This window comes from Hemicordylus capensis, chromosome 2 (genome assembly GCF_027244095.1).
Source record: "Hemicordylus capensis ecotype Gifberg chromosome 2, rHemCap1.1.pri, whole genome shotgun sequence".
Taxonomy (NCBI): Eukaryota; Metazoa; Chordata; class Lepidosauria; order Squamata; family Cordylidae; genus Hemicordylus; species Hemicordylus capensis.
In genome coordinates this window covers 286,500,411-286,513,491 of record NC_069658.1, presented here as the reverse complement: position 1 = coordinate 286,513,491, position 13,081 = coordinate 286,500,411, and the positions used below count along the sequence as shown (strand labels likewise).

The window sequence follows — 13,081 nt, the reverse complement described above, 5'->3', positions numbered from 1 at the left end:
CAAAGCTATCTGAGACATGATGTGACACAATCCAATGTTTGCTTTACCCTTGCTTTACTTAAATAAGTAGTTGTAATAAGCACTTAGATGAGCTTTGTTCCCTCATAAAGTTAGTGACACTTGGCTGTTGTATAATTATCCAGTTTCCCTTGCTCCCTCCCTGCAATGGATTTCATTATAATGTTTTATCCAGCTCAGAACATAGTCTTTATTCACTCATCAGGTAAGCAGTAGCTGTATTCCCAGCTTGATGGAATTCAAAGAAATGCTGGCCTGCTTAACATGAAGAGGAGATGATTTGATTGATTGACTGATTGATTGATTGACTGACTGTAAAGCAGAAAGTATGGACAAATCAGGAAGGAGTGGAGAGGAATAAAGATCTTATCTGGATGTATATGTGTAAAGTTGTGGCAAATGCATAATTGCTGTGCATCCTGTAGAGGCACGGACTCTCAAAATATGGCTCAAGAAAGGGCTCCCGTGTCCTTTATTCTGGGCTTGTTACCAAACAATTAATTCTGTGCAGCTTTGGTTTTTCTTTGTGCTTCCTTTTTCCCTGCAACAAAGCCACAATTAAGACACAGCCTTCTCATCCTCTATGCTGAGGAAATGCACAAGATGCTGACAAAAACAACTTGTACAACTGCTGGACAACAAAGGCTTTATTTTGGTGTGACATTGCAGAGGAGAACATAAAATGCATGGAACTTGTACATCCTGTTCCTGAACTGCAAAGAAAAATGTAGTCAGTCCTTGTTAGCTGAGACAAGTTCTCTTCTCAGAAGGCTGTAGTGTATGCATTTTCCAGTGTCCTAGAAGTAGTGTTTGATACCTAACACCTCAACTCATCAAAGTTCTTTTTAGTTTGTACATTGTTAAATAAAGTCCTATTCAGATGTCCTATTCAGAGTATAAAAGACTATACTCACATGCAGCAGGGAAAAGTGGGGTTGGAAGTCCAACCTTGGCTCATCACTCACAATCACTTCTGTGCCACACACATAATGTAATGGGAGCTCTCCACACAGTAAGCTTTACCATGTGTTTTCCGGCAGGCTTTACTGCAAACTCAGTTATCCCAAAAACCTGATGCAATTTTTTTCCCTTTGGGATATAAATCGGGCTGCACTCTTAACACACAGTGAAAACCCTGAATTTTTTGTTAAGTGCTCCCTGATAGCTCACAGGAACTTTGGGGTAAATCTGTCCCATATGTGAATGCACACCCTCCATTCTGGAGGACATACAAGCTAAGGGGCTATGCGATTCTGTGAGAAGCATGCATGCACCATTAGTCAGGATTTTGGCTAGTAGTGTTAATTATGATCAAATGTACTTTAAGACTTTAGGTGGAAAACTGCACCTACTTGACACATCACTCTCCATTTATTACAAAATACCTCCTTAACAGTGATCCATTAGAGCAGAGCAATGAAAATATTTTAACAAGAAAAAATGGACTCTGGTAAAATGAACACATTAAAAATTCATACCAAAAGAGAAAGGTTTTGCTACTGTACACTTTAATAAAAATGTCAGTGCTTTATGCAATAATTTAAGCACTGTGGAAAATACAAAGCTTGAATTAATGGCAGAATTCCACTTGGTGACCTTAGTTCTACAAATACCCATTAGCGAGTAGTCTCATACTCATAAGTGTTTATAGGCTGGTCTAATAATATAATCAGAACAGTGCCCTTTGCCACGGTGTACATTTCTTCATGGTACTTGATGTGGCTTAGTGGTGGCTTCCAAAATACTTTTATCAGGGGGGGGTGTGTGCGAAATCCACAGTGGGCCAAAATATGTTTGAAATATAGTGGTCCAGTTTTAGAGATGAAACCAGTACAGTATTTGCAGTACTGAAACAGCAAAGAAGTTTCCAATTATGCCAGTCAACTGTTTGAATGAGAAATTTCAAAGTAAAATTTGAATTCACATTTTGAATATGAAAGGTTTTAACTTGAAAAATACAAAAGTTAAATGTTTATACTAGATGAAGGCATAGTTTGATTGCTTTAATTTAAGCAAGCTTCAAGCCTCATAAATGGCTGGCTATCTAATACCAATGGTCATTCCATGTTTAAAAAAACACCAACAAAGCTATTACAAATTTTGGCTGACATCCAGAAGAAGGGATTCTTAACATGAGCACCCACACAGCACTAGACGAGGGATGTGCAAAACAGTTTGGGTACAAAATGATTTGTACCCAAATCTGGCTGATTCGGGTGATTTCTAGAAAAAAACAAACCACCCCTGTCCTCAATTACTCAGATTCAGGTACAAAACAAATCACCCCATATTCAGACCCAGAAAATCTGGAGATTCAGACCTCCATTTTGTGGCCAAAGTGGGTTGGGTGGTAGGGCCCAATGGGTGGAAGCTACCACCCAAATTTCAAAGAAATTGGGCAAAGGGGTGATTTTAAAAATATTGTTGAAGTTGTCGCATATTTAAGCTTTTCCCCTTAGGGAATAATGAGGATTTCAGCAGCCCCATAACTCCACTTTGTGGGCACCAGGGTGGCCAAGAGCAGGGTGTGGTGTAGTGCACATAGGGTGCCAACCACCCCAAAATGACAAGCCCATTGGGCACTGGGTTTTGTTGTTTCTGAGGTGTTCTGAGAGTAGATTCTCTGGTAGGAAATTAGTGTGGATTAAATGTTTGTCTTAGTTGGCTTGTTATCATACAAATCAAGTGTTGTCATGTGCAACTGCACCCCCACTGGCTGGGGAGAGGGAGGGAAGAAACTTTTGGAAGGAATTTCAAAATGTATTCAAAGGGACTGGGAGGCAGAGAGCACCTTTACAGTCTCTTGAAGAGGATACATCAGGAGAGGAGGAAAGAATCAAGGAAGGTTTTATTGTGTAGTTTTCTTTTCTCAGCACTGAGTATAATATGCTGTGCTATTGCTTCTATAGCTATCTAGTTTTGCTGGATCTCAGCTTGACAAAAGCAGAACTTGGGTTCCTTCCTTGAGTTGTGGCATGGTTTGTCTGTGAGATAGTGTTGTGACAAGAAATAGACAGTGGCAGCTGTCTGTACTGTGTGTACGTGACAGTAATATTTACTTACTTAAATGTCTGTCTATCATATTTATATATTGCCTGATATGTGCATCTCTAGGAGATCTCGAGGATCTTATGGGGTTTGGGGGGAAAGGTTAAAAACTGTTTAATATTATCTATTTGCACATTTATTTTGTAGGTTACCCATCATGCCCTACCACATAACCCACTTTGGTGTCCCTACCCACGGGGAACAATGGAGTGTTTCGAGTTTCTCCATTGTTCACTATGTCCAGAACACGCAAAATGTTTTGAATTTGTTCCATCAAAATAACTGATTCAACTGTTTAAGCCATTTGTGTTTCATTTTGAGCACGAAATAATGCAAAATCTATTTTGTGCACATCCGCAGTGCCTTTGTATAGCCTTGACTGTGCTCCTACCTCAAGAAGGCTGGTCTGGCCTCTGCAACTCATGTCTTAGTCGAGACACATCTGGATTACTGCAATGTGGCCTACATGGGGCTGCCCTTGAAAATTATTCAGAAACTATATATGGTACAGAATGTGGCAGCCAAACTGACATCTGAAGCAGCTCACAGTGTATATTTACATCAATTTTGACAACATGGCACTGGCTGCAAATCTGATTCCAGGAACAATTCAAGGTGCTATTACCTTCAAAGCCTTAAACAACTTGGGTTCCAGTGACCTTAAGGACCACCTGCTTCCAGCTGAATCTATTCACCTGACTAGCTAGGTCGGCTGGGAGATTTGCAGGTTCAGCAGGTATCAGTTCTGCTCTGCATCCTGATACCTGCTGAAGCTCATTTGTCAAGCATCTGGGACCGGACTTACTTGGTGATTGCCCCAAGGCTGTGGAACCCACTCTCTCTCATATGAGATCCACATAGCTCTCTCACTCTCAATCTTTCAGAGGTAAGAGTGCCCTTTTCATTTTGGCCATTGGTTAGTGAATAGCTGTCCTCTGACATCCTTTTAGCTGATTTTGTAGCTGTGTTTGCTAGTTTCTAGTTGTAAAAAGAATTTTTTTAAATAGGTTTTGCTCTTTTAAATTTATTATTCACCATCCTGGGGTCCCAGGATGCAGGGCAGTATATGTTGTTAACTAACTAACCAACCAACCAAACAACCATTTAAAAATGAACTTGTGTCATTCACAAAGCCATGTACATGTATGCAGATACCTATACATTCATATAATGTAATGTCTGAAAAGGAACAATAATTCTTCTTTTTAAAAATGCTGGTCCCGGAATGGCTTACCATACAACCATGCCATCACAGCCACAGATGCAGTCATGGCTTTGTTACAAGCTGCATGTGTTGGGATGTGTTGTGCTTCACAGTCAGTCAAGAATATCTCACACTTTACCATAAACAAAGGAGCGATGTGCATAAATGTGCTCCTATTGCTGTGAAGATAAATCTATACTTCATTTGTCTGAAAGCTCCAAAGCACCTAGGAACACTGGGCACATTTGCTCTTTTTATTTATACAGTATTCTGCAGAACAGACAGCAGCCTCAGGAATCCATACGTTACCAAATTAAAAAGAGAAGAAAAATATGTTCTTCGAAGTGACAAGTCTAGTCACACTGGACATCAATTTCAGTTTGACTGAAACAACCTAGGACTTGACAATAAGCAAAACCCTGTCTGTGTTTTCAAACAAAGGTGCATGCAGAATAACACTCAGTCAATCATACAGTATCTATGCTGCATCTTTCATGCCACTCATGTCAGAGCACTTCAAAATAAAATAAAATTTACTGCTCAGATAATTAAGACCATGCCTGGTTAAACAAATGAGACAAAGCAGAGATTAGAAAGTGGCTGCTAGTTTTGGCATCAAACATTGACATGTGAAAAGAATTAAGCTCAGAAAGGGCATAATAATTAAGTAGTTCAGCCATCCAGCTCTTCTATGGAGTTCCTCTTCTTCTGAGTTCCTAAGTACACTGGGAGTCATCCCAGAGCTGCACACGATCAGTCCTACCTGGGGTAGTCCTGTTCTAGCTGGGTAGGGTTGGTCATATGAATGAGCTAACTGGCTGATATCCAGATCAATGCTGTGCTAGTGCAATGAACAAAGATGCACACATGCAAGAAAGTCACACAGCTGAGTGGAGGCTCAAACATGCTCAGTCTCTTCTACCCTTGTCCCTTACATGCACTATGCTGGTGGAACGAGCACAACATAGGAGTCTTCTTCTACCACAAATTCTGCACCGTTACACTAGTGCAACACTAGTCTGGATGGAATGAAGGTCCTGGCTTTGTGCATCAGACTAGTGGAACATCCTTGCAACTGGTTTTTGCTTTTTGAAACTGATGTTTGCCATTCCTTTCTAACCAACTTGAATTTGATGAGAGAGGCATCATTCACACTTAGTGGGGGACTGGAGTTGGAGCTAGTTAGGGATAAGGTTAGGGTTCCTTACTGTTAAGATTTCCTTACCACTGTGGCAGTTTCCTTTCCAACAGCAGTTTCCTTACCATTGTGTTTGAACCTAGCCAACTCTAGTCTTGGTAGCATGACCTGAGGTCATGCTGATGTCTCCAGTTTGAACCCTTGGTTTGGAGTGAGGTTTAGCTGCTCCAAATTGAGGGTCCAAGGAACCTCCTTTTCATCCAAATGCAGCACTAGAGGGCTGTCCTTCTGTAAAGAAGAAAGCCTGCACAGCCAGCTCCCCTGTCTCTTTGCAGTCTTGCTGACTGCAGAGAGGATGCTCTCCTGAACATTCAAATGCGGAGGTTCCACATTACATGTGAATGTGGCCAGAAGGAGTTAGTGTAAAAGAGTTAATAGAGGAGTTAGATTCAGGGCATGCAGGTCAGACATTTCTTACACTCATGTAACTTATCTGCTCCTCAACTTGTCTTTTGGCAAATAAATAGGACAATTATCTCATCTCAGCTCTAAGGCAAATTTTCATATCTAGCACTTCCAAGGAGGTTGTGAAACTCCATATAGCTTTCCTTGGGACTAAGCCCCACTGAAATCAGTGAGGTTTTTTTCCAAGTCACCACCTGTTCTTTTTCCCCATGAAAGCATTTTCTTTTTTTCAGAACTATTGGTTTTATGCATATGCAGATTTATGCAAATGTAATTAGCTTCTAAATTAAGTGATTATAACTCGTATTAATCACATAAGAATTCATTATTTGAGATATATCCCTAGAATTAGGTTAATTTCAAGTTCATTCTCTGTTGCTCCAGCATTTTCTTGGCAAATGCACCTCCAACTGTGATTTTTGTAGTCTATTGTGACAATTAGTTATTTTCTTTCTTTAAAAACTTAAACTCTGCTGTGGTTGTAATTTGGCAAAGTCTTTTTTTAGTTCCCTAATTGGTCTTTGTTCTGTCAGGTACTTCACGATAATTGTGTCTTCTCCTGTCATATAATGTAAAAGACAGCAAAAGCTAAATTAATCCTTTGACCTTCAGCTTTTGAAACTCATCCAACTAAGAGATAATGCACACAATCGTTGTTTTCACTCAAAACAAGGAATAAGAAGAAGATGGGGGGGGAATAGTATTTCATTGTTTCTTTTCCTACATGTCATCTAAAATATATGAGGAAACTTCACTATGAAAAAGCTTCTCTAGAAGGCTGTTCTCATGACCAGCCGAAACTGTGCTACGGGAGCTCAGTCCGGTTTTGGCTGGTCATGAAACCCAACTGGATCTGCGTGGCTCCCTGGAGGTGTGGTGGTGATCCCTCTTAAGTGGCTTGCTGCTTAACCCAGGTTTTGGCCACAGGAGCACCCAAAAAGTGGGTTAAATGATCATGTGTCAGTGCAGTGAGACACTGTGCCACACTTACTCACAAGTAGCCTCCTGCCCAGGAGGCTACAACAACCCTCCAAGCATCAAGAGGCTCCCCAAAAAGCACTGCAGGGACTTCCGGGGGCTGGGAGGCCCCAAACCCTACTGCCCCAACCAGCTCCATGACGGAGCTGCAGGGAGAGAAGGTCAAACCCACTCTCCTCACATTCCCCCTTTCAGCTCTAACATTGCTTGTGTGTAGAGCCTCTAGGGAAATGAAAGAGAAAATTAAAATTTAATGTTCAAACATGAAATTATCAAAACTGGTGTTTTGACAAAGATTGGGAAAGTGCAAGTTAAAAACAAATTTTATTTTATTTTATTTAGTAGAAACTAGCTGTGCAACTTTCATTTATTATTTTGGCTGTTCTTCAGTCTGGATCAAGTCTAGAAAGGTTAATATCATTGCAAATGAAATGAAATTAGGGATGTGCGTTTCGTTTTGGATACAAAACGTTTTGTGCACAAAACAGGCCATTTTGGCTGTTTTGTAGCCAAAACAAAACACTCAATGCTCAAAACAGAAAAATTTGTAGCCGAAAAAAAACATCCCTGTTTCAGATACAAAACATTTTGTTGTTTTGGCTGTTTTGGAATTCCATTTTGCAATCGCGAAAAGACTTTCTCCTTCGGTCTCCATTTTGAGTTTTGACATCTGTTCGAATTTCCAGCCCTTCCAGCCTGCAGATTGGCCAGTGAAAGCATGGGCTGATCTGCTGGCAATTGCCCCCTTATTCCTTTTAAGGAAATTTGAGGGTAAAATTTACCCTCATTGGCCAGTGAAGCATGTGCATTTACCCTCATTGGCCAGTGGGGCAGTGTGCATTTCATTGTTGTTGTTTCACACTGTTGTGTGTAGATCAATTGCATTTCTGGAGGGGGATGTGGATGTGCATAACCTTTGGAAATCTGCCTGGTTCTTTGCAAAGCTCTGCTGTTGTTGTGTGATGTTGATGTTATTTGGGGTGGATTCGGGGCAGAAAGGGGGCTTTGGGGGCAGAAGAGTGGGTCAGGTGGTAGTGCCACCCAGATTCTAAAGATTCTGCTGCCACCCAGATTCTGCTGCCTCCCAGATTCCAAAGGAATTGGGGAAAGGGCTGATTTTTAAAGAATCTTTGAAGTTGACATGTCTTTGGGGCAGATTCGGGGCAGAAAGGGGGCCTGAGGGGCAAAACAGTGGGTTGGGTGGCAATGCCCCAAGGGGTGCCTGTCACAACCCAGATTCCAAAGGAATAGGGCAAAGGGCTGATTTCTTAGGAATTGTTGAAGTTTATGCATCTTTAAGGTTTTTTCCCCATAGGGAATAATGGAGGTTTCTGCAGACCCATAACTCCACCTGGGGGGCATTGGGGTGGCCGGGAGCGAGTGGCAGTGTAGTGCACATAGGGTGCCAACCACCCCCATGGGTTGCTAACCCATGGGGTGCTGGGTTCTGTTGTTTCTGAGGTGTTCTGAGTGTAGATTCTCTGGTAGCATATGAGATTTTCTACAACAAACAATGAACCCACTCTCATATGCTATCAGAGAATCTACACTCAAAACATCTCAGAACCCAGTACCCCATGGGTTAGCAACCCATGGGGGTGGTTGGCACCCTATGTGCTCTACACCACCACTTGCTCTGGGCCACCCTGGTGCCTCCAAGTATAGTTATGGGGCTGCTGAAATTTCCATCATTCCCTATGGGGAAGAACTTTAAAGATGCATAAACTCCATTAAATCTTTAAAAATCAGCCCTCTGCCCAATTCCTTTGAAATAATTCTGGCAGCTTCCATGCCCCCACTGCGCACTACCACCCACCCTACTCTGGGCCACCCCTTTCCCCCTGACATGAAGGTATACTTTGGCTGAAACCTCCATTCTTCCCTATGAGAAAAACTTCAAAAATTCAAAAATTCACCCAAAATCAGCCCTTTGCCCAGTTCCTCTGAAATTTAGGTGGTAGTTTCCACCCATTGGGTACTACCACTCACACTCACTAGTTTTGCCCCAGGGCCATTTTTAAAAATCCAAAACGTTTTGGATTTGGATTTTGCAATTTCGAACAAAGAACAAAATGGGGGTGTTTTGGATTCGGGCCAAAAACAAAACAGAAAAAAAACAAAACGCACAACCCTAAATGAAATCATTTTCTGAATGTTCTAGTGCAAGAAGAAGAGTGAAAACTAAGAACATCTGCATATGAAAAACCCACTTATTTATAAGAATAAGCTCCTGTTAGTGATAGAAACTCCCTTTGGCACAATTGAGAATTGGCTCAGTATTAATAAGCTTTCTCAGTCAGCATTTGGAAAAAGCTCATCTGTTTCCTGAGTGTTCTTTCTCACCTCATAAAGTTGGTGCATGTGTACTAATGGTGCGGATTATCATACTGCAACCTTGTAATTACACTTTGGTTCCACCTTCTCTGTACTTAGTTCACAGCACCAGTCAGGATGAGTGCTACTTGAAAATTCAAAATCTGCAGGCCTCCAGGGATTTGCAAGCAGCTTTGATATTGAACAGGTTCAATATTGAATCTGTTCGATTTGATGTAAGCATCAAATAGTCAATATACATTGACTGATGTATATCAGTCCTTGATTATATCGAACTGACACCCACCCCCACCCCCGCTATTGGGGGTGCATGTGTGATCTTTTTTTTAAAAAAAAAATGGTACTCGCCCCCTTTGGGAGAATTCTCTGAGGTGACAAATTGCCATGTTCAGGCAGTCTTTGGTCTGTTCTGGACCTCACCTCCATCGCAGTGGCCTTTTTGGAGGCCGCTGCACATGCCCAATGGGCCTCTGCATGCCCTGGTGAATACGGTTTCAGTTCAGGTTTATCAGTGTCTGAAATCAAGAGCAGCAGTCTGAGGATGCAGCAGGAGCTTACGTCCTCACAGAGACAGGATACTCTTAACACAGCCAGAGGCTTTCCAAGCAGTAGAGCAAGTGCATGAGAGGAGGGAGTTGTGATATTCACTTATGTTCCCTGTCCTTGCAGGTAGCCTAATAACTAGGTGTAGGCAAGGCTTGCCTTGCAAACACAGCATGTGGCGAGGGGGGAGGGGGAAGAATTTTTCTCTCCTTTGTCTTTCCTGCAAAAGTTCTTTGTGTTGCCAGGAATATTTCCCTAAGAGTCATGCAGGGACATATTCCTGGCAAAGAAAAGGACTTTTGTGGGAAGTGCAGGGGAGCAAATATTGGCTCCCGACCAGTAAACTCAGTGGCTGACATGATACCCCACATACTGTGCTTGTGAGGCAAGCCTCACCTGCATCTAGTTTTTAGGCTACTTGTGAGGATGGAGCTCTTCCTCCGGCCTTGTAAGGCTGCATATCATATCAGCCATTGAGTTTAATGGGACTCACTCCCAAGTAAGTGTGCACAGGATTGCATCTCTGGAGGGAGAAAGCAAGGTGTAAAGGGGGTGCTTAATCCTTGTAGAGGAAATGCTTAACCCCTGTCAGGCACTTAACTGTTCCAATTCTCCACCCCCCACAATCTGTTTGTTTGCCCTTCTAAAAAGCAGATTTTTATAAAGATTTGGAGCACAGAAGCGGAACAAGTTTGAGGAAAGTGTTTAGTATTTTTATCGCTGTTCTGCTCTAAATTATCCCCTCCTGAAGAGAAAACAAAATTTGTTGGGTTCAATTAAATGTGCTTGTGTGTAATTAAGCCCTCAGGTATGTTCTCACTCCATGCAACCCTATTATGTAGTATTCCGTATAACATTCTACAGCAATATTTTTTTAAATACGTTTTTAGCATGAGAATATTTAAAATGTCATTTTAGCATGGGGATTTTACCATTTAGTTCAATATTATTGGGCTTACATTCTTTAACTGTGATCCAAGATCCTTCTGTTTTAAAAGCAAAAGAAGATTTAAGCTGAAATTATCTTGACCTCTCTATGTGGTATTTACCTAGATGAACTGTTTTGAAATGAACCCCACATGCAGAAGCACAGGAAAATAGACATACGAGCTCTCACTCTTAAGTAAAGCCATCAGAGATAGAGATAGAGATAGAGATAGAGATAGAGATAGAGATATGGAATTAACTGAGATATTTGAAATGGTTGCTGAAATTAGCATAAGCTAAATGTAGGTTTCTTTACCTGGGAAAAGTTAACTTACTAAAGTCAGAAATGGAAACAAAAACCTAATATTTGGTTGCAAAGTCAGCCATTGCATATACTTGAAGAACAGTGGCACAACAGGTGGGATGCTGGAGCAGGCTAGTGCCTCAGTGACTTAGTATACTCATCCTCCATAAGGCAAGCTGTGGGACTTTTGGCAAAGTAACTAATCCTTTTTGTGACCATGGGATATCACTCAAATCCAAATCAATACCCATTTGGCTGACTGTTTGAGAAATGTCCTTCATTTCATTACAACAAACAAGCATTATGATTTCTTGTTTTAAAAAAGATGAAAAAGCCTTACTTTCCAAGGGCAAAGCATTCCAGTTTAACAGATGAACCTTTTGCTGCGTATGTTATTTCTGGAAAACGCACTTCAATCTTTGGTTCATACTCCCCCATCACACCTGTTGAACATCAAAACAGCGAGCGCTCCAGTTGTGCTTCAGTACCTGTTTACTACAACAGAATATCAGTATAAAACAGAAAATTGTGGCCTTACTTGTTCACATGGAAACTAATGTGTCTTCCAGTGAAAGCAAGAGTGGGCCTCTGTGAAGAACTTCATCGCTGTACAGATGCCTAAGATGAAGTATTCAGATCAGATCATATGGAGTGAGTTCCCCTTGACCTTGTGATCCAGATTGTCAAATGCCGGGATTTAGTAGTTTTCCGACAGCATATCAGTATCATTTTGTAGATAGATTGGGATCCATTTCCAAATTCAAATGTGTTCAGCATTCGAGATCTTTGAGAAATGAAAGTTCAACCTTTCCTTCAGTCTGCAAAAATAGTTCTCCACATGGGAACTTTTTTCTGCACTTGTTGAGTTAGGATACAACTCAAAGAGCTTTGAGAAAATTGAGAGTAAGGGTATGTGCATGCATGGAATTTATCTATCTGGGTTTTCATCCTGTCTCATCCTGAAGGCTTAAGGGAACAAAACAAAATCTGAAAGCATAAAATTTGAATAACAAAACTTCCAAGAAATAATTGAGTAAATCTCAAAAGCTTGATAAACCATTAAATTATTTTACAACAAAAAATCATAAAAAGGCCAAATCCAAAATGCTTCTAAAAGTGATTAAAACAATGGTATCAATGAAGGCAAATTCATAAAATAATTTCTTAGAATGCCTCTGTAAAAGTGAGTTCAACTTCATCGTACAGATGTCATTACTCAATGTCATTGCACAGCCCTACTTTGGTAGGGCTGCTCGGGTGGAGTGCTGGGATCAGTCCCAATCCCAGCACTCTTCACCAGGGTAGCCTAGATTTTTTACCTGGGCTAATAGTGAAGTAGAAGGACACAAGCGTGCCCTTCTATCACGCTCCCAGGTTTTATAAACGCTCGGGTTCCTGCAGCCCAAGTGTTCATAGTGGTGGGAGGCTAGAGCACCCAGCAGCTGGTAAATTCTCCAATGCACTGCACTCCTCGCATGGTGCATTCTGAGAAATCCGGAGGCCGGTCTCTGCTCCCCTAGACTCCAGATGGTTCTGACGCTCAATGCGGCATGGCTTGAGTGGGTGTGCAAGTGGCGCGGCTAAAGAGAGACCTGCACTCGTCTGGGGATAAGGCAGGACTGATCCTACCTTCCTCCCTGCCCTCCAACATTTCTTCTACCTACCTCCAAAATTTCTCCCTCCTACCTTCCTCCCTGCCCTCCAACATATCCCCACTCATCTGGGGATAAGGCAGGACTGATCCGACCTTCCTCCTGGCCCCTCCAACAGAGTCATGTGAATGGCCTTAATTAGTGCAATATCAAGTGATAGCTTGAATGTATGGAGCATCCATCACAGATCATACATGTCAGCCAGAGCTTTCCTATCACTGATGTGACCTAAAACAAAATTTCCATAGGTCACATATTCAGTTGCAAGAGTTTGAGGAGACAGCAAGTGGCATACATATATGTGAATAAACCTCGAGTCTCCATATCTTGTGGACTTAGCACTGTACCTACAGGGCTAGTTTGGTTGATACATGCAAACCACTTCCTGTTCTCAGTAAGGGATGTTTATTTTTATTGTTTATTTATTACATCTATATACGGCCTCATACAATGTCTCAGGGTTGTTTACA

General features: G+C 41.5%; 1 protein-coding gene across 5 annotated transcripts in view; it reads right to left on the bottom strand.

The window, feature by feature from the left end:
- Positions 1 to 13,081, bottom strand: part of CNTN6 (contactin 6) — a 350,488-nt gene that overhangs the window by 123,142 nt on the left and 214,265 nt on the right. For 4 of the 5 annotated variants that reach the window (XM_053303087.1, XM_053303088.1, XM_053303086.1 and 1 more), the window contains one exon: positions 11,300 to 11,402. In XM_053303087.1, coding sequence (XP_053159062.1) covers positions 11,300 to 11,402 — 103 coding nt within the window. Of the gene's footprint in view, positions 1 to 11,299; positions 11,455 to 13,081 lie in introns of all 5 variants that reach the window. The other variant, XM_053303090.1, reaches the window with a different exon arrangement.